This window comes from Rhinopithecus bieti, unplaced genomic scaffold (genome assembly GCF_001698545.2).
Source record: "Rhinopithecus bieti isolate Rb0 unplaced genomic scaffold, ASM169854v2 scaffold_5750, whole genome shotgun sequence".
In the NCBI taxonomy this organism is placed as follows: domain Eukaryota; kingdom Metazoa; phylum Chordata; class Mammalia; order Primates; family Cercopithecidae; genus Rhinopithecus; species Rhinopithecus bieti.
The window spans coordinates 2093043-2115266 of NW_016805082.1; the positions used below are offsets into that span (position 1 = coordinate 2093043).

The 22224-nt window shown below is 44.3% G+C and overlaps 1 protein-coding gene across 2 annotated transcripts in view; it reads left to right on the forward strand.

Annotated features, from left to right (window-relative positions):
- ETS1 (ETS proto-oncogene 1, transcription factor) overlaps positions 1-22224 on the forward strand; it is a 129212-nt gene that overhangs the window by 21672 nt on the left and 85316 nt on the right. The window contains exons 1-2 of one of the 2 annotated variants that reach the window (XM_017871199.1): positions 700-717; positions 9027-9171. In XM_017871199.1, the coding sequence (XP_017726688.1) occupies positions 715-717; positions 9027-9171 (148 nt within the window). In that variant the 5' untranslated portion in view covers positions 700-714. Of the gene's footprint in view, positions 1-699; positions 718-9026; positions 9172-22224 lie in introns of those variants that run through there. The other variant, XM_017871198.1, reaches the window with a different exon arrangement.

The following is a 22224-nucleotide window of genomic DNA, read 5'->3' on the forward strand; positions in this document are numbered from 1 at the left end:
TCTTGGTCCATTAGTGCTGCTATAACAAAATACCTGAGACTGGGTAATTCAAAAAGAATAGAAATGTATTGCTCACAGTTCTGGATGCTGGAACGTTCAAGATGAAGGCATTGGCAGGCTCTGTGTCTGCTGAGAGTCCTGTCTCAGCTTCCAAGATGGAGCCTTCTTGCTGCATCCTCTGGAGGGGATGAACGCTGTGTCCTCAGTGGTGGAAGGGAGGGAAGCGGCCAAACCCACTCCTTCAAGTCCTTGTAAAGGGCCCTAGTCCATCCTTGAGTGCTTTGCCCTGACAACTTACTCACCTCATAATGCCTCCACCTGTTAATATTACCACACTGGTGTTTTACATTTCAACATATAAATTTGGGGGACACATCCATAGCAACTCTTTACAAACACGTTTAATTAATTAATTAATTAGATATTTGATGATATGTAAGAACTTATAACATATTTTCATTCAGGTATTTATATGCCTTGTTTATGAAAACTTAGTTTTTCCTGATTCCAGGAAAACAAACAAACAAACAAACAAACCCAAACTCCATTGTGTAGATTGCTGAGCAAATTGAAATTGCTGGATGATCTTCTGGCCATGGCAAATTCTACCAACCGTGTCCGTAACAAGGTTTTGAGTCAGCCTCAGCCTCCATCTCCATACCACAAGATGCCTAAAGCTGTCACCCATGGTACCACTGGGCGTCTGAAGGCTTCATGGTAAGCGAGGGGCAACCTGAAACCTGCAGATCTAGAAGCTGACAAATGTCTCTCACCTAAGACCTCTCAGCAAGAGAGTGTCAACTGCAGGCCCCCAGGACTGTGGCCTCAAGTTCCACCCCGCCCCTGTCCTTCAGCCTGTTTCAGCGAGTGTTGGCTGTGAGTGGAGGCTGTCTTGGTCTCGGGCTGGTATGAGTTGTAGTGTTGGCTGTGAGTGGAGGCTGTCTTGGTCTCGGGCTGGTATGAGTTGTAGTGTTGGTGTTGGCTGTACCACCTCTGACCTTGTGTGCTTCCCCAGGGGGTCCCTAGGGAAGCTAGCACAGCTTTGCATTAAGAGCGTAATTAGACATCCCCTTCTCTACAACCCTCTGTGCTTCAGACTTTTTTCTGCAGAAACCTGCAGTGTGTCAGGCCTGCACTTTCACCAAGGCCCAAGCCCATCACTCTTATTGTTTTAAAAAGAATTTCCTGGCCTTGAGTCTAAAATTAAATTGCCTTTGAGAGTTTCCTACTTTGTCTGTTCCTGCTTCTCCTGGTGGCTGCACCCCCTCACCACCCTCAGGCTTGATCAGCAAACTCCAGAGAGCTGGGGAGTGCTTCTGTTTGCCTCCTTCCCTTTTGCCTCTCAAGAGAGCAGAACAGACGTGCCCTCCGAGCAGATGTGCCGCAGAAACCACGCCCTTGCCCGTGTCCTTCTGAGGCCAAATTCGCTCTGACCAAAACGGTGCCTCACCACTGCCAAACAGCCCATCCGTAGAGGGGCTGGCAGGGTAAGGAGGTGCTAAAGTGTCTTCTGAGGATGAGGAAGTCCAGACTTTATCAGAAGTGTGTGGAGTCGCATAAGGGTGACTACATGCAACCAGGAGGAAGGATTTAAGCAGAGAAATGGCCTAGGTATTGCATACACTTTAACTGAGCACCTGGCAGGTGAGAGCTCCTATAACTGTTCAGTAGCAAGGTTCTTCCTGAGCGTCACTGTTCTCTACTGAAACAGGGCGGAGATGGTGACAAAACTGTTGGAGTGGGGCTTCGGAAGAGAATGAAGACAAACAACGTAAGGCCTTTCATGCATTTCAAGGGCACATTGTATGTCATAGACCCACATTATGACTCTGATAACTTTAGGCTCTCCAGGCTTGCCCACCGTGGTGTGACTGTTTATCCAATGAAGGTTGTCTGTCATAAGGTCAGGAGAAAGAATGTGGATGGATCAGCAAAAATGACACAGAGTTGTCAAGGAACTTGGAGATCATGGAGGCCAACCTCCTCAGGAAGCAAAAGTTCAGAGAGGTTAAGGAACAGCCCGGAGGTTACACAGCTCCTTAGATATAGAGCAGGACTTGAACCCCCAGGATGCTTGATTTCTAGTCTTGTGTCTTTCTGTTAAAGTGCATGAGCATCTCTGACATTCCTAGAAAAATAATACAAAGTTATCTCCATGGTGCAAATCACAGTGCCCATCCATCCAGTGTTGACTCAGCCTTGCTTCTGAGTTTAAAACATTTTTAGAAAGCACTAGCATCTAGAAATATCTATTGTGTCTTACATGTTTATGGCCCTGTACTAAGGCTAAGCCCTAGGATTCTGAAGTCAAGCAAGGAAAAGACAGATTTGCTCCTATGGAGTTTAGGCTCCAAGTAACACATACAGAAGGTGAGCAATGAGGGAGTTACTCACCGCATGTGGACATTGAAGATGTTCTGCTAAAGACAGAAGCTGACCGAAAGACGAGATCACCCACTCCACAGACACAGACTCCTCGTGTTCATGATTTGCTGTTGTAAAAATATTCTCCTATTTTTTTTCAATTTTGGGGGACTTTGGGGAGCAGAGAGAGGGAAAGCTATGAGCAAAAGGAATGGCTTTAAGATGTGGCTGGCTGGAGGGGACACGTGAATAGGCAGTTCCAGGGAGGTGACCATGGGCGGTGGAGGAGGGAATGGGCTAGCAAGGCCCAAGTTCCTGACTTTGAAGCACTGGGAAGTGGTGCTAGGGAACAGTCACAAACCAATGAGTGCTTCCTTGCAGGAATGGTGGTGGTGGTGGTCGACCCAGGTGGTAGCTGTGGGGCTGGCTCACCTCAGAGCAGAGCAGGACCAAGGTGTGTCCACTGTCCAACTAGTTGCCAGACTTCTGGGGCTTCATTTCGTTCCCAGGATTAGATGGGTGGAGCATTTAGGCTGTGGGCTCATGTCGTCTGGTAGCCTCTTTCTAAGAGGACAGGGAGAGCCATGCTGTTTCCTCCACGGCTCAGCACAATGTGTGACGAGCAGAGAAGAGGTGTGCGTTTTCCTAAGATGCCCAGGGGAACCCCTTGCTCCATGGCTGCCTGGGGACCACCCTTTTCTTTTCTTTTTTCTTTTTTGAGATGGAGTCTCGCACTGTCACCCAGGCTGGAATGCAATGGCACGATCTCGGCTCACTGCAACCTCTGCCTTCTGGGTTCAAATGATTCTCCTGCCTCAGCCTCCCCCGTAGCTGGGATCACAGGCATCCACCACCACACCTGGCTAATTTTTGTACTTATAGTAGAGACGGGGTTTCACCTTGTCTGCCAGGCTGGTCTTGAACTCCTGACCTTGTGATCCGCCCGCGCTGGCCTCCCAAAGTGCTGGGATTATAGGTGTGAGCCACCGTGTCTGGCCGAGACCACCCTTTTCTTAGTGGCCCCTTGTTCACCACCCCTGGTGCTTAAAGCTCTGCTCTTGGCTTCCATGATCCTGTACACAGGCTTGTTTTTCCTCCTACGTCTTCAACCAGTACTTCCTTGTGCTTTCCCCCACCTTGTTTCTCCTCTTAACTGTCAGCAGCTTTACAGATCCACTTTCGATTCCTACCCTTGTTGTCCTGACTGCCATTTTCCTTGAGTTGTGCTCTAACTCCAACCTTTTTGCTGCTAGATCTAGCTTGACTCTTTCCTGTCTTCTCCCATCGTGCATTCTCCTTAGGGACCCTCCACCAAGTTGCCATCACTCCATCTGAACTCAACCAAAGGCAACATTGTCTTCCACTCTCCTTATTTATGTCCCCTAGATTCACCATTTTCACTACACAAACATAAGCAATCTAAGTGGCATCTTGGATTTTCCTCTCTTTATCTGCTATGACCAATCAGTCATAAAATCATGTCGATTTTTCCTTTAAAACACATCCAATATTTCTTATTTCCTCTTCACCTCGACACCCATGGCCCCCCTCTTTCTTCAGAACTGGACTACAGTGAGGTGAGTGAGGCACCCACATGGGGTGCCCCCAAACTCAGTAATCAAGTTGAGTAATATCTTAATGTAATATCTTTTAAAAATCAGAATTAATGCAAACATTATTATGAAAAAAATCAAATTTTAAAATAAAGTCAGGATGAGTATTACTGATTTTTCCCAATGTGGCTCAGCAAGGCTCTGCTCCTGACCTGTGTCAGCCTCCTCGCCTTCTTGCCCTGCCCCATCTGTCCTACTCAGCACCATCAAATAGGTCTTTCCTGAAGGCATTGCTTCACCATGTCCCAGGCCTCCAGCATGGCCTCTAGTGGCTCTCTCCTGACGCCAGATTCCTGTTTGGCCTGCATGGCTCTCTACACTGTGGTCTTACCCTGCCCTCCGGCTTGAAGTTTTACTACTTACCCTCAACTGATACCATCCTCATTGCCCAAGGGCATACCTTTCCCTCATGCTTGTCACCTCCAAACAATACCGTCTTTATCTCTCTATAACACCTCCCTGAATCTTTCTTATTCCTCCTTACATAGCTGTATATGTTCTTTTTTACCTTTGGATGGATTATCTTCCTCTTCTTTTGCTCACATGGCCCTTCATCGAATGTTTTAGGGCAAATCTTACTCAATCTTACAGTTATTACCTTATACTGCTTCCTCCAGGAAGGCTTCCCTGCTGCTATTTCCCTCCCACTACACATTGGTACTTAATTCTGTCACATCCCTCACTGTAATTTCCTGTTTGCTTGTCTATATGCTTTAAGGCTATGGTTTATTTGTTGCTTATATTGTATTCTTAGCATCTAACATAATACTTGTCATAGACTAGGTACACCAAATACATTAGTCCATTAATGAGCATTGCCATAATTCATTGAGTACCTATTATGGAACAGTAACCACCATTCTTGAGCAATTTGTACTTAAGCCATGCAAGCTGCATGTTGTGCATGTAGCAGAAAAGACAATCTGAAATCAAATAGACTTGGGTTAGAATTCTGTCTCCATTATTCTTTTAGCTGCATGACCTTGGGAAATTTACTTGGCCTCTTAAAACCTCAGTTTGCTCTTCTGTAAAATGAAGATGAAAATGCTAATCTTGCAAGATTGTTGTGAGGATTAAAAGTGACCAGCACGGCCGGGCGGGGTGGCTCACGCCTGTAATTCCAGAACTTTGGGAGGCCGAGGCAGGCTGATTACCTGAGGTCAGGAATTCAAGACCAGCCTTGCCAACAGGATAAAACCCCGACTCTACTAAAAATACAAAAATTAGCTGGGCATGGTGACACATGCCTGTAATCCCAGGTTCTCGGGAGGCTGAGGCAGGAGAATCACTTAATCCCGGGAGGCGGATCAAGGTGGCAGTGAGCTGAGATCGCACCACTACACTCCAACCTGGGCGACAGAGTGAGACTCTGTCTCAAAAGAAAAAAAAAAGGAGACCATTTCTGATGCAGACTGCCGGGGGCACTGAACAGGTGTGTGATGTTTGTTAGATCCTTTGGGCAATCACCTGTGGGATGGGTGAGTGAGAACCTGTCAGATGGTTTTCTCAAACCTGTGGCAGAGATGGGGAGTGTTGCTTGCATCTTGTTGACTCATCTCCAGTTGCAGCCAAGAAAGGAAGATGCCAGTGAAGAGGCCCGGTAAGCAGGGACCTGTTTGGTGTGGTGGCTTTTTCAAGCAATGAGGTGGGGGCTGGGCTGCCCAGATATCTGACCTGTTAATAACCTGCTTTTTTCTCCTTAACTGAGGCAGTTTCATAATGAATTGGAACTGGTGATGTGGTTCTCTTGAGTAAAAATATCATTTTCATACTCTATGAAATAGTTATTAAGTCGGTTCATGAAATGTCTAATAAACAGGCAGGTGTCTAGATAACAAGACCATGAAAGGCTTCTCAGGAGCATCCCCTAGTAAAGATTCTCGTGGTTAATGGTCGGTTTTGTACATTATTGCCTTCTCATTCTTAAAAATAGGATCTGGTGGCTCCACAGAGGACAGTTACAGAGGAACTATGCCTTAAAAATATACAGAGGGTTTCATTTATAAAATAAAAAACGTGTTGACCAAGAGCCCAGCTGTGGGCAAGAGAGACTCGAGGAAAAAAACCAACCATGTCAAATCAAGCTGATTCTGTGCATGGTTGTTACTCAAAGGCTGTGAGTTGACCTACAATATGGCTACCCTGTTATCACCCAGGTGTGGACCCACATTATTTTGTACCCTACATACTTACTGATTATCTACCTTCTCTCTGTCCTCTGCACATTGTTCCCAGATCACTTTTCTTCAGCCCCTCTTTGCCAATTACACGTTACCTTCAAGTAGCTTTTCTTTAGCAGAGAAAACCCAAACTTTTAAATCTGAATTCAAGTTCTTAGGTTCCCACCACCCTAGCAGGGCCTGTAACAAACTACCTGTCTACCTACTCACAAGAACCAACTCATACTACATACTACCACTTTACAAGGCTCTTTTGTTTTTGGCAAACCATGCATGCTGTTCCAAAAGAAGACAGATGTGGGTAACTTGGAGTTCTTCATAGCATTTAGAATCAAAATTTTCTCGCTCAAGACCCTATTCCTACAACTCTGATACTTGACATTAAATTTTGAAAAAGGCTCTAAAGGAATATGAAAAAGATGAGGATAGAAATTGATAGCACAAGGCTTGATTTATAAGACTAAGAAGTGTGTTTTGAATTGATTCAGTTTCGAAGTTTTGTTGAAGACCTAATTATTGTTGCGAATCCAAAAGAAGTATTTAATGTAGCTGCTTCAGGAGCGTATAGCATTAAATAAAATTCCAGCAAAATGGTTTGAATCCAAAATTAAGGAAACATTTTCTTTTCTTTTTCTTTTCTTTCTTTCTTTTTTTTGTTTTGAGATGGGGTCTTGCTCTGTCACCCAGGCTGGAGTGCAGTGGCACGGTCTCGATCTCGGCTCAGTGCAACCTCCACCTCCCAGGTTCAAGCGATTCTCCTGCCTCAGCCTCCCTAGTAGCTGGGATTACAGGCGCCTGCCACCACACCCAGCTAATTTTTGTATTTTTGGTAGAGATGGGGTTTCACCATGTTGTCCAGGCTGGTGTCGAACTCCTGACCTCAGGTGATTCACCCTCCTCGGCCTCCCAAAGTGCTGGGATTACAGGTGTGAGCCACTGTGCCTGGCCAGGAAACATTTTCCGACTGATGCTCAGTAGTGTACTCTCACTGATGGTTCCCCTGTCTCTTGGCCCCACACACGTATAGGTGGCAAGTCTGCCATAGCTCCATTTACATTCTCACAGTGCTCATCAAGGCCCCTGGCAACAGCAGGCTAAGAATGTTAGCCTTTGATGCAACACAACTGGCGACGTTTCCATTGAAACTTACATCCTCAGTACCTTTAACACAGTTGGATGATAAACAGCCCCAAAGTAAACTTCGTCCAGCTCTAGTTTGAATGATTTTATGAGTATTATAGAAAACCAGGTCCAATATCATGTGCATGGAACCTTCTTCTACATTTTGGGTCCATTGTCATTTTTCTCTGTGCCAATATATTCTCTTCTGTTATTTTTACTGAACTTAAGTGAATGGGCCATTGCAAATTGGGGAAGAAAGCAGATAGTGGGCAACTGAATCTGACATAATAGTACTGAATTCTTGTATGCTCGGAAGAAGAGAGGACATAAGTTCTCCAGTTGGAGAATCTTTCTGGGAGTTCCAAGCTAGTCTTCAGGGGTGAGAATACCATCTTATTAGCTACATTTATTGGGACCGTAATGTCAATAGATCTAACCATATTAAATTCTAGCAGAGTTTGCTTTTCTTAGTTGGGGTTTTTATGAAGGTGCAGGGGCCCAAGAGAGTAATAATAAAAAAGAAAAAAAGAAAGTCGAGGATGGGCCAGTGTAGATTAGAATCCTAGTCTCAAGAAATCTTCTTTCCATGAATTTGCTGCTTTTTCTTTTGTGTCTTGGTTTTTGCACTATGTGCCCATTTCCAGAAATGTTAAGGATCTCTTAAATTAAAATAATGCCTACCTTATATTGAAGACCAGGCCTTACATACTTATCACATGCATTTCATATAATATATAATTTTATTAAATGCAATTTTAGATTTTATTTTGCTTTATATACAATTATCTCATACATTATTTCATTCAATTGTCCTACTTCATGAGGTAAGTATTATTGCTTCCATTTTATTTTTAGAGGTAGGGTCTTGCTGTGTTGCTCTGACTGAGCCTCAAACTCTTGTTCTCAAGTGATCCTCTTGCCTTAGCCTCCCGAGTAGCTAGAACTATATGTGCATGTTTCCAATTTCTATTATTTTCATTTTACAATTGCATGAACTAAGGTTTCGATTAAGGATCAGACCCAGGCTCCATGTTGGTAAGTGGAAGAGCTGGGATTTGAATTATGTATACCTGGCTTCAAAGGCTAGGGTTTTAAAAACAGCAAAACATGACCTTCCACATAGCACATTTATCTTCCTTAAGAGAGTACTACATGGATTGGGATTGTATATTTTATGGAGTTCATAAAACTACTAAGAGTGTGGTACAAGTCCTCGAAAATTGGGGGAAATGGACAATTTCTGCCTAGCAACCAATGTCTTTAAAATCTATACACACTGATTAACCAAAAAATGAGGTGAATTTTATTACATAGGTCCATTTTTTTTCCTTTGGTATTTATCATTTACTTGTTGTATGGTAGTGGAGTAAGCCTTGTAAGAATATCCTTTCATGATGTTTTTACAGAGTAAGGTACCATTAAAAATAAGCCAAGAGTGTATAAATTCAAGATGATCAGCATTCCACCCTGCTGTTAACCATGAGTTCTTATTTGAAGGCCAGAAAAAGTAGTCCTTAAAAACTTGAAGAAATGGAGGAAGATAGATGCATATACAGTCTGAGTCAGAAATTCTTCTCGTTCCCTGTGTCTTTATGTTGGGGGTTAAGGGAAGAAAACAAAAGTTGGTTCTGTTCATCTATAGATGATTCCTACTTACATGTGATTGGATGATATGAAGTCATAGTTCCTTTAGGGCTAAACTGAGATTTTCCTCCTAATAAGTTTTCTTCTATTTTTTATTGCACAGAGGCAAGGACCTAGCAACACTTATGAAGATCCTCGAATGACCTGTGGTTTCCAGTCCAATTATCACCAGCAAAGACCTTGCTATCCCTTTTGGGATGAGATGGCAACTCAGGAAGTTCCTACTGGTCTTGAACACTGTGTCTCAGGTAGGAACATAAACAAAAGCTGGGAATGAGGATAGAGTTGAAGGACAATGGAAATCTGATGAGGGCTGCATTCTTTCAAATAACAGCTGCCATGGCTTATGCGGTACGGATGCTATTGTTCTTGAATGGAAAGTCCCGGGCCTTCTCCATAAATTTTGGGTTACTTTATTCCCCGACAGGAAGTCTAAACTCTAAGAATGGGCCCAAGAAAGGTTGCTTTAGGTCTCCACCTTGCAAATAGTTTTGCCTACCCTGCATTTCCTGACACCCGTTTTGGCTGTTGTCAGAGAGCCTAGAAGTTTTGCAGTCACAGAGTCTGAACTGGATAAACAGTGTTGTGTGAATTGCTTGGCCTTCTTAAAGAACATGCTTTCTTTCGATGGTCATCTGTTTCCACTGTTCCCGGCCTCTCTGTCCGTGCCCACCGGATCCCGCTTCTTTTGCCTCTGTCCCTCTCTCCCTTCTCTCCTTCCATTTGCTGGTGGCAGTGCTGCCCTCTGGTGAGCGGGAGTCTCCTCCAGAGAGCTCTCAAATCAATGGATCTACATTCCCGGGGACCTCAGGAGTCTGAAGTCCTCGTATCCATGCTGTTTTCAGGAGACGCTCTGTTTCTCACAATTCCATTAGTCCTTGGTTTACCAGCTAGTGTTTTTTTTTTTGTTTGTTTGTTTCTAAACAAAAAAGGTTAAATTTGAATTTGGGGATTTTGAAATGATCAATTCAGATATTAAGTTCACTTTTACATGAGACTATGTTATGATAACATATTTGAATACGAAATAGCCAGTCAAAATCTGTGTTTTCTCTCAGGATGAATTCTTAGTATAAAAATGTCATTACTCTTACATGTTGGGAAAACGTAATTCTAGGGAATGACCTGGGCGGGGCATGGCCGGGGGAGTCACTAACTTGAAGGCTACTTTTTGGTTCAGTGTTATTTTACCCCACAACATTCTTTGGTCAATTACTTAAATAACAGTGAAGAAGTAAAATAAATGTTTGCTTTGTTGTCCATGCTTTATTGCTCATCAGGAATAAACAGACAAAGGGCAAGATGCTGTGGCACTCCGTGGGCTGTGTGTATGGTGGGTGAGGAGGCATGGGGAGTAGCTTTCCATTTGCCTGGTTTCTGTCCGGGGCAGAATGAAATCAGTTCCCGTGTCCCACGTTCCCTTGACTCAATAGTCATTGATCTTTGAGGTATTGTTTGGCACTGCCCTGGATTGTAGACATAATAATATTTATGCTGTCACTTTCTGCTTGGTATCTCAGTTCCTCTAAGCATATATACAAAAGTCTCAGCTACCTATCCATTTCACAAGGGAGATGGGAGGATTTTGTACCTGTTCACAGGTTAGACTTAAGGAGTAAAAATTTGAGGACATGAGAAAAGTGATCCTTTAAAATTCTAAACAAAATAGATTTTGTTTGTATAAGCAAAAGGTCAAAATGGTTGTGTTTATATTTGTATAATTCTTGAATCCTATTAATGCCACAAGGCTTAAGTCTTATATCTCCCAATGCAACTGAGATTAAAGCTGCCTTGATTTAACACTTTCAGCTCTGGATGGTCTCTGCTTGCTACAAGTTACATCTTATTAATGGCTGAGGCCTTCTCTGTTTGCTCATAGCCTGAAGATCAGAATGCCTCTTCTTCATAGCAAAGAGACATGGCCTTCCTTTTCCTTAACTGAGAAGTACTTGCACTCCCAAGTGGAGATGATTTTTCATGCTGCTCTTTGTTAAGTTTCTCAAAGGTAAAGATGTTTTTATTTCATGGCCTGTGAGACAGTGTTTGGGAATTGTATGAAGAACAGCTTTAAAATGCAAGGACTTATAGCAGGATAATATCATCTTCCTCTCATAGTTTATAGTTGCAAGAAGGAAGCTGGGGTCACCCCGGCTTTTGGTAGGTTGAGAAGATTGGGGCATATAATAACCATTCCTAGAATGACCTGGGTTGCCATCAACCGCAGCTCAGAGATGGCACACAGCTTCCATTGGGGTGTGACCCTACCAGTTGGGGGCAATCTCTTCATAAATGTGATGGTTATAGTTCCCACTGTCCTAGACTCCCTCTGATGGAAATGTTTGGCAAGAACCCTGAGCCTTTCTAGCCCCTCCTTTAACTTTTGAGCTTCCCAGATGAAGGAGTTGGAGGGATTATTTCTGGGCTGTGGTCCAGCTCTCCTCAGCGATGGATGTTGTTTGGATGGGGATCTTGGGGTTATAGTGAAGGGAGATGAAGACATAGACCAACCAATGATTTCTCCAGCTGTGGTACATTTCCTTGGAGATGTGTTGAATATAAAGAAAGAGAAAAAATACTCGACATTTTTTTCATCTTCTTTTATCCTATTTATAACTTCGGTTTCCTTCCCGTCCTCCGTCTCATGGCTACTGCCCACCCCTGCTCCCCCCTCACGTTTGTGCTCTCAGAAGGGATGAATGAACTTCTTTTCCAAGGACTACACATCTGTCAGTGCAGAGAATACTGACAGGAGGGGCCACCAAGGAATGAGCAAGCCTTTTCAGAATGTTGTTCCTATTCACGAAGGGGCAGAGGCTGAGGAGGAGAAGGAGGAGGATGAGGAGGGGGAGGAGGAGGAGGAGGAAGAGGGTGGCAGAAGAGTGGGAGGGAAGGGGAAGAGAGAATCAAGCAGAGAGAAAGTATGAATGAGGGAAAGCCTTACCAGGTGAGTGGGAGAGAATACTCAGGCACCAAGGCCTGTTGGGAATCGATTGGACAAAATAGATGATAAAGCGGGTGTGGTGGAAGAAAGATGTGTGAAAATGGACAGAAAATAAAGGTGGATATTAGTAGCGTGGTAGGGAATAATTGGAAAGGAAGATGAAAGATGAATGGGAAAGGGAAAATAAGTGGGGAGCCCAGAAAAAGACAAGGCAAGAACGGGAGGGGAAGATAACATGAAAGAGAAAAATAGATGAATCTGAGGACATTAGCTATACAGCTAAAAAGGGAAGCCACATTTGCATGCAATTGCCTGTGCAGCTGTACATTTCTTCACAACAATCTTGTAGTCATCATTTTCTTTCATTTCTGCCTCCTCCTACCGTCCGCCTCTTCCCCCTCCTCCCTATCAGCCTGGAGCCATTAGCAAGAGCCAATGGGGCTGAGTGCTGGTGTTCTGCATGAATGAATGGGTCCTTTCTGTATCAGCTTCTCGTCATCCTTCTGTTACGGAACCTTGTGAATCAATGGAGCCTCTTACACAAGACATGGCTGAAATGTCTGTTACTGTTTATAGTCTGACTGGAGTGGAGCCACTGACCCTGCCTCCTCTCTGCTCCCTTCCTCTATTCTGTTCCTCAACCTCAGCCCTTTCTCTCCAACCATCATAACAAGAATCATTTTTATGTTTCAGTCTCTTGCTCCTGTCTCTAAGAGCTCACTGACATTTTATCATCATTAACTGTCATGACTAGTTCCTACCCACGGTCCTGTTGGATATACAGGGTAGTAGCAGTGAGCTTCAGAATGGTGTCCAGACCTAGCTGAAGTCAGACACTGCCTGTTTTCCAAAACCGACATCAGAGACCCAACTGAGCCCGCAGGACACAGGACCTCAATCCATCCCATCAATGCCAACGGTCCATATTTGATTTTAGCCTTACAGTTTTGATGCTCATGAGCGGTCATAGTTTCTATCCGAAAATATGATGCTTAATTAGCACTCTTCCAAAATGTTATAGTATCAAATTATTTTTCATTTCAAGGATGGATTTGTCTGGAATCAGCCAAACTTACAGATGTGATGTTGTGAGCAAAGTACACTTTTGCAAAATACTTGCTTAGAGCTGGGAAGCAGCCTGGAGCTAGAGAACATAGGAAGCACAACTTACCTTCATGAGGAGGAACCTACAGTCTTATTACCATGGTCCTTGATTTGAGAAACAAGACAACACTTTTTCTTCTTGTAGAATGCAGTTTGCTGTGTCTTTGGTCACTGAACACAGCAAAACCTTCACTGAACCACATTCACAGCCTATCTGCCGCTTCCCATTCTTCATGAGAAAGGACATTTATTTCGTGTAGTAGGAAAGAACCCAGACACTGGACCCAGGTCGCTTGTGTTTGCATCAGTTCTTCCTAACTGTGTGACTTTAGACAAATTAATCTTTGTCACCCAGTTTTCGGATCTATACCAACGATTCTCCAAGCGTGGTCCCCAGACCAGCAGCATCACTATCATCTGAGAACTTGTTAGAAATGCAAAATCTTGAGCCGTACCCCAGGCTTATTGAAGCAGAAACTCCCAGGGTACATGAGAATCACTTTAGGGCTTGTTAAGACACTGGTTATGGAGTTCTACCCCCAGCGTTTCTGATTCAGTGAGTCTAGGCTAGGGCTCAAAATTTGCATTTCTAACAAGTTCTCAGGTGCTGCTGATGCTGCTGGTCTAGAGATCACACTCTGAGAACCACTAATACGTGTAAAACATAAAACAGTGCCGTCACTTAGCAAGCCTGATATGAATATTTGCTATTATGACTCATTGTCCCGAAGTGCATTTTGGGAGTCCAAACTGCGTTTCATTGAGTCATAGAGTGACCCACTGATTGGTTGAACACGTTTGGTGACCAGTGCCATGCCCAGGATACTGAGAAGATATATGGAAAATGGGAAGCCTCAGTTCTCCTTTAAAACAACTTTTATGCAAGTGTGTGTGTGGGTGTACATTTACATACTAGAGCAAATGGTTTCCATATGAAATATTACACTTATTTATGACATAAAGTTTGGCAGTGTTAATGTGTGGCTTTGGATCTCACTAAAATCTCTAAAACAAATTTACTAACAAAATGGTGGAACTAAAGAATGTCTTTCCCAAATAAACTTTGGAAGTTCAAATGGGAGATATGCTGAGGGTCCGAGTTCATAGTCCCTCCTGGGGCTTTCTCAGACGGCCTAGCGGCTGGGAGAGATCAAACCTGGGCCAGTGTTTGGAAAGGGCTATCCACAACCAGGTGGGATGTCTCAGCAGGAAACACAGATGCCTCCAATTTGGCTTTTAAGTGTTGAGAACGCTGAGGGAGTGCCAGAGAGACTTGTTAAATGGAAACTCACCTTGCTCTGAAATGTTTATTCTTACAGCAGGTCTGTGGTTTTACAGAACGATGTTTCAGACTCTGTCATCTGCTGCACCCCTCTCTCCTTTCCTCATTCAGGGTGTGCTTTTCTTTTTCTGGAGGGTCTGTGTCAGGTTCTTTGTTCTTCAGAACAGTTCTGGTCCTGAGAGTGTGTGTGCTTTACGGATGTTGTAACATTGGACCATTACAACATTGGACTAATGCTGTCCCTGAGAAGAGGCTGGACTGTCCCTCTCAGAGAAGACTTATAGGGAGTCCAGGCGAAGTGAATTGGAAACACAACTGGGCCACTCCGGTCTCAGGGTTTTTTTTTTTTTTTTTCATTCTTTCAATTTTCCAGCTCAAGGAGGAATTGTCTATGTTAATGCCCAACTATTCTCTAGCACAAGACTAGGGAATTAAACTCCTGTCTAAAGTCCAAATATAAAGGGAGATGGGGAAACGTGGACCTTTTTGGATTCTGCCTGGATGGCTGTGCTGTTTGGGAGGAACAAGCTGTAACCCTATCTTAGGTTCCAGCCTTTCACAGAAGGCAGAAGTTGGGGCCCAGCTGCCCTGACAAGCTACTCCCAGGGGACAGTACTGAGAGAAGCCTGATGCAGGAACAGCCTTGCCACATATCCCCATCCCATCTCTGAGAGGGCCAGAGGTTGGAAAGAGGAAGGAAAGCAAGGCCAGCCTAGCCCAAGCAGTCTACTAGGGAGAGTCCACATGCCTGATGTCTCCCGCATACTCGCTCTGTCAGTTTGCTCATCTGCTACTGAGATTCTGCGAATGCCTGACTCCCTACTCCGTAAGTGGAGGACATGCCTCTGATCAGCTGTGGACTGAAGTTGCTCCTGCTTCCTACATGGCCTCTTTCTTATTCCCCACCTCCTGCTGCCTTGGTAGCTTTTGAGCTGGTACTATTTCATATTCAGATTACAAGGACTTTGGGTATACGTTTTGAGTGTGATTGAAGAGTGTGAAGTCCAAGCAGAGGGTTTGGCCTGGTGTTGAGGGAAGAGCCAGCCTATGCCTCAGGAACCCATCAGCATTGCCCGGTAGGGGTCCTCGGGCCCTGGCTAAGTCCACTGAGCTTCTCAACCCTCACCTTTCACAGGTGAAATACTCTTTCCAAAGAGTTCTTGTGCCCACTGCATGAGGGTAGTATACTTAAAAGGTCATGGCCTATCACAGGGGACCAATACAAAAACGCTGCTTTTCTTTTTCCTTTCGCCGCGGTGGGAGTGTGGATTCAGGTGATTCAAAGAAACCAGATGCCCACTGACGTCTGAGTCCTGCCCACTCTTACCTTGCTCAAGGCTAATGTGCTAGCATCTGCCCACTGTGCCTTCAGTGTGCCTCATTTCGCCAGTGAAAGGAGAGGCCAGCCTAGTGAGGACCAGAAAGAGCCGCACACCCAGGTTAGAGACCAGAGACCCCGTGCTCTCAGGAGTGACCCCAACAGCCCCGAGGAAGGAGGGCTTGGAACGGCCTTTACAAATGTAAATCACCCCCTCCAGGTCCCCGGGAAGGAAGGAAACCAAGACAGAGAAACCCAAGCCTCCAGGCTGGGTTCGTGGAGTGACCATGGAAAGGCAAGCCTTCCGAAGGCCTGCCCTCGGACGCGCAGCTTCTCAAACATCCTAGGAAGTAACAGCATTGCGCTGGGACTCCCAGGGGGCTGCGGAGAAAAAAAAACGTTCTCTCAACTTTTTCAAACCACAAATATTTAGTCCGAGTTGGGAAAAGGTCCCTGGGGCACCGAGTTCTTATGCGATTCAAGCAGTTTGACCCCTCTCCTGGAACTCCTCGCACGGGGGTGGGACGGTGGACGCCGCTGGCTGGCGTCAGGCCCCGCTCGGCTTCGGCCGCGGCACTGGGTGAATGGACGTCTTCGGGTGGGCGGATGAGGTGGGAGCCGGGGCCCAGCAGAGGGGCGAGGGGCGCGTGAGAGTGGAGGGTGGGGGCGGACTGCGCCGCAGGGACAGCCTGTAGTGCTGTGTCTGGCCGCCTGGAGACACGGGCTCTCTCTCCAGATGTTCACTGTGTTTATAGCTGGCGAGGCAGGAGACCCAGCTCCCTCATTAATAAGTTGCTTTCTTGCACTGCAGCCAGGGGTCTTAGCCCGGAGCCTGCAGCTGGAGGAGGCGGCCCGCTCCCCTCCCCCAGCCTCCCGGTCCCTAACCCCACCCCGCCTTCCTCCCCTGCAATCCTCCCAAAATACACGAGCACACAAAAAGAAAAACACCAGCAGATTTTTTATTTCAGAGAGTAAACACTTGGGCCATGGGGGTCTGGAGGTTATGGGAAAAGAGGAAACCATCAGGCTAATCAGGCAGCACACACTTCCCCTGCTGAAATAAAACAGAAATCATTGCTCCGCAGGGCGGGCGGGTTAACCCCGGCGCTGCCAGCAACGCAGGCGCAGGCGAAGCCGGCCCGGAGCTGGGGCGTCCCGGACGAGCTTTCCACTCCCAGGAGAGGAGGCAGCAGAGGACGGGCGTGGGCTGCCTCGGCCTGAACCTCGCCCTTCGGCCTGTGGCAGCGCCTGTGCCCAAGCGGGGCTGAAGAAACAGACGGTTGGAACAGAAGAGATTCAGGGCTTAGATTTAGTTTTGCGAGAGGTTACAGGGAGGTCTAGATAGGTTGTGGAGATAGAGAGATAGGTAAGAGTGTGTGTCGTTACCGTTTAACAAAGGATCAAGAGAGCTGGGTAGGGCTGGTTGGGGCACAGGTTTCAGCCCTGCCATCCACCAGCTGTGCAACCCTGGACGAATCACTGAACCCTCTGAGCCTCGGTTTCCTCGCTTGTAATATAGTAGTGCCGACCTCACAGAATTACTGTGAAGGGAGAAATTTAAAAAACAACAACAACAACAGCAACAAAATCGTATTGAATGTGGAAATGGCAAAGCACCAGGCATGGCATGGAGAAGGCTCTTAACTCATGATTTCATAGGTTACCTTTTCATACATTACTGTAATTGCCCAGGGTTCCCCTCCCTCCTTTTCTTCCTTCCTCTCTCACTTCTTTTTCGCTCCCTTCCCTTCCCTTCCCTTCCCTTCCCTTCCCTTCCCTTCCCTTCCCTTCCCTTTGCTTTCTTCCTTCCTCGCTCTTCCTTTTTTCTTTTTCTTTCTTTCTACCTCTTTTTTCCCCTATTGAATGCCTCCGGGTTCCATCTTCACTGACTTCTTCCCTCACTGCTGTCTGAAGAGCATAAATAGCTCACGGGACAGAGGTCAACAGTCAAACATGAGGCCTAATTGCACTCTGAGAAAAATCACCTTCCCACTGAAGCATGGGGCAACCTTGGCTGTCCCCAAAGCTGCCAGTGTGAGTGGCCCCTCAGCTTTCAGTCCAGACCCTGCCCCATGTCTTGATCTAGTCATTTGGCCACACCCTCCCCACCATCCCTATTTTTTAAAATAGGGATACGCTTTTCCCACTCTATTCCTGGACATCCCAGTTAGATTCCTCATGACCTTTGAAGAATTGTTTGCGTCTTTCAACTTTCTTGCTATTTAAGAAAACAGGACTTTGGGATCTCTGTTAGGTGGAATTAAAAAAACAAAACAAAACGACAAAACAAAGCCATCGATTTTCAAAGCTGTGTCATCGGTCTTTTCCATACCTCCTGAGACTTGCTGAAGTAGTGCTTGAGAGGCAGAAATACCAGTGATTTAAGTAGCTACAGAGTTCCTTTGCCATTTTTACTGGATATCTTACATACCTCATACATTTTTAAAAAAAATCAATCTTGACAACTTTCTGCGGTATCTTAGACCTGCTGTTTCTCATGGAGCAGGGGTTCTTGCCCAGGGGAGTTTCAGGAAAGTGTGATCCTGCTGAAATTTTGTGCAGAAATTTTTTTAAGGATCTTAAAGTTGTCTGAGACTCCCAAAGAGGTTAAAAACTAGTGTTCCAAGGGAAAGGTACATTTGTACCTTCCTGCGGCACTTAGCACATTGTACTTCTAGAGTACGCAATGCATATTTTGTTGAACTGGGATGAATTCTCTGGTATAAACTTCCTTCCTATAAATCCCTTCTCCCTGCTCTGGTCAGTCCCAAGAGAGTGCATTTAAATCTGGAAGTTGTTTCCATTCCATTGTCTCTGAGACAGAAGCATGAAGCCTTGCCCAAAGGCTAGCCAGATCTCTCCTTTTTCTTTAACGTATTTTTTCATTTCATGCTCCTCAGGATGATCTCTGTAAACACCCCAGGAAAACTGTGGACCTGGGACCTCCCTAAAGTGAGCTGGAGGTAGAGATGGGGAGCTTCAGTCTGTGTCAAAGCACCGCAGGAAAGTCACACTGTGACCTGCGTCTCATGGATTTTCTAGTGCACAATAGATTTTCCCCAGCATCCTTATGTCATGTAGGGAAGAAAAGATGTAGAAATAGTGCTGCTAAAGGGAATAGGGGTACAGAAATTCAGAGCTAACCCCTTCCCCACTGCAAACAATGTACACTTGGCTCTTCGTGTCCATGGGTTCTGCATTCATGGATTCAACCAACCTCAGAGCAAAAAAATAAATAAATAATAATTAAGAATATTTGCATCTGTACTGAACATGTACTGACTTTTTCTTGTCATTATTCCCTAAACAATACAGTATAGCAACTATTTACATATCATTCACATTGTATTAGGTGTTATGAGTAAACTTGAGATGACTTAAAGTGTATGAGAGGATGTGCATAGGTTATTTGCAAATACTACACTGTTTTATATCAGTGACTTGAGCGTATATGAATTTTGGTATCTTAGGCAAGGGATTGTCCTGGAACCAATCCCTCATGGCTAAGGGACTGTATACAGGAATGACTATGGCAGAGAAGCTCCTGGGTGCTACAGACTCTCTCAGCTCACTGCTCCTGAACCAAGGTCATTCTTTTGGAGTCTTAGCCCTCATTTCTGATCATCAGCTTCTGTTGGAACCATTGACTGTTACATCTACTGCTACAAACTCACTTAGAAAAGTGGAGGCCATTTTCAGACTTCTCCAGTCCAGACAGATTACCCAACCCAAGTCAACTACTTTGAACTTCCCAGCAATGTCTTAGCATTTTCATCTTTGGTCAATACATCAGGTGGATATTCTTAGCTGAGCAGGGTTTGGAGCTCGCATCCTGGTGAATGTCCACTGGTTGAATTTTGGGTTTTATAATGAAAGTGGCTGGCTGCTTGAGACAGAAATGACTGTGGGCTGTTCCTGGAGAGTTGAGTAGAGATTAGAAATAATAGAAAGTTGTTGTGCTCACTTCAACCATACCTGAAATATTTGGACATCTCATCAATACTTTGGGTTTTGAAAACTCTGAATTTAAAGTTTCTGAACAATAAAACCAGTTACCATGATGCAATATTTTCTTGACTTTTAATCTTTTGTTGTGTTTTTAACATGGTTTAGATCCCTCTGAACTTCCTGTTAGATATCTGTGCATATTTCTGTGTTGCTTCTTAACTGATCAATTATAAATTAAAATATAGACGAAAAATAGCTCATAACCCATTCTCTTCCAATTCTAGTAATCTTACTCCAGAAAGTCCAAAAGAAGGCCTGTTCTTCTAGAGCTGCTTGAGAGGTAGAGTGGTTACCATTCGTTAAACACCTTCTGTATGCCAAGGATCGCATATATGTGGTCTTTTGCTTTTACAACATTCCTATGAGGGTGATACTATTCCCATTTTACGGATGAGATAAATAAGACTCACCTCCCCAAAGAAGCCTAATTCTGGGAGGCAGATTGGTAATTAAACGTAAATATTCCTCCAAAGTGCATGTTCTTAACCACCATACACATTTTGCCTGCCCAAACATTTGTTCACATCTTCATTGCTGTCTCACCCTTTGTGACAATTGCCCACCTCCAGGATAAGAATAGATAAGATTTCCTAGCTTTCCCACAAAGCAGAGACCCCTACAAATGCCACAGGGATGAAAAAGGGAAAACAAGACACTGTTACCTGGTTTCTTTTGTATCTTCTCTCTGGTTTCTTGGAGTCCAATATTGGTCACTTAAGGGCACGAGGAAGCCTGATAATTTGCAAAGCTCCTCCAGAGAATGCTTTTTCCTTTGTTGGGCGTTCAGTTAGGGTGTAGAGGGTTTGCTTACCTCTTCACCTAAGCATCATACTCCCTTTGTCCCCTTACACTGCCTCCCCTCCCCCCAACCAGCCAGCTCAGTGAGCAGACAGAGTCACTGAGCAAGACTAAACCCTAAGAAGTTTCTGAAAGGTTATACCCTTGAAGCTACCCACAGTGTACATAGCACGTGCTGAAGTTTACACAGACTTCCCAGACCTCTGAATAGAGAGACTAATTGTGGGGAAGCTGCTTTTCAGCACACAGGATGGGCTGTTCCCTGTGGGTTTTACTATCAAAAGGCTTTTAAAAGTGCAGTGTAGCCATTGTTGAATATTTCACAATGAATTAAATACCATTTCTCTCCTCGCAGCTGTTCCATGTGAGTGAGTGTAGAGTGCATTTTTTTTTTCTTTTCCTGGCAGAAGACGTCTGCTGTATAAACCTAAGCACTGGGGTAATGAGATTATTTGTGTGCGAATTCTTTAGGAAAAGCATTTCTTTATTTTAAACTCAATGTGATGCAAGGCTGCTGCTCTGGAGACAGGGAGAGGGAGAGCCTTGGGAAAGAATGGAACTGCAATGTCTTTGAGCAGAACTGGGAGAAGGCAGGGGTGAGGGGCTCAGGGATTAGGCATGCAGCCTCAGTACATTTATCCACATTTCCCTACATTTCCCTAAGGCTGCCTGCATCTCTCAGCCCTACTAACTGGGCTACAGAAGAGGGAAATTCCATATATATATGTATTTTTTTTTTAGTAAACAATTAATCACTTTTCCATCTGCCCTTTCAAAATTCCTTTCTGATCTCACAGGTTTTTAAAGCAATTGAAGAAACAGCTTGCTCTATACCTATTTTTATCTCAAAGAGCTTTTAATATAATTTAAATTGTAAAATATACAAGGAACTGACTTTCTTATGACATTTAGGGCAGTTTCCACAATTTGGACATACTCAGCTTTAATAGTACCATACCATTAAGTGCTATAACATGTATCCACACATCTTTTGCTTGACTTTTCCTCTTCAGAGTTTTCATTTATTTTTCATAGACATTGAGCTTTAGGTGAGCAGTAAGTTGGAATTAAGTATAAAATTAATTAGGATTAAATACAAGTGTAGACTTAACTCTTCCTAAAATGTCATTAGGGAGTCAGCAGCTGTTTTTTAGATCCAGTGAAGACTAAGAACACAATGAGATTAAATGGAAAAAGAGGGATTTAGATTAGTGAGGGGGAAAATATGACTCTGAAATCCATTATTAGAGTTTATAAATTACCTCCCCTCTCAAATATCTTTCAGGATATTTCAGAAGGAGTATGAGTAATTTTTTAATTATTATCCTTCTGGTTCTATCATGTAAGATAAAATTTTCACAACCTTTTAAGGGAATTTAAGGGAATGTTTTAGGAAATGATCGAGTGGGAAAGAGCAGGCCAGATGTGAAAGGAGAGCCATTGAGTTTGAGAGTAATCTTTTAATTCTGCTGCAGCGAGAGAGGCAAAAAGGAGGCATGAGCTGGGCATGCTGATATGAAAACTCAACCAATAGATTTTTGGGGCTAAGGAGAGAAGGTCTGAAATGTACGTCTGCACCTCCCCCATTGTTACTGGTCACTTATTTTTTTCATTTTCCAAACTTCCCAATGTCTATGTCAGAATGGGCAGGTGGAGAGTGATCATTTTTCACTGTCTTTAACAGAAGGGAAAGTTCTGCTGCAAAGATGGGGGAGAGAATTTATGCTGTTCTGGTAGCTTTGAAATGCATAATCTTTTCCCTCTTCCTGACTGCGAACTAGTACTTTTCTATGTGCATATATATCACATTCAGTTTACTTTGAAAAATAAATTTTTTTTTTTTTTTTTTT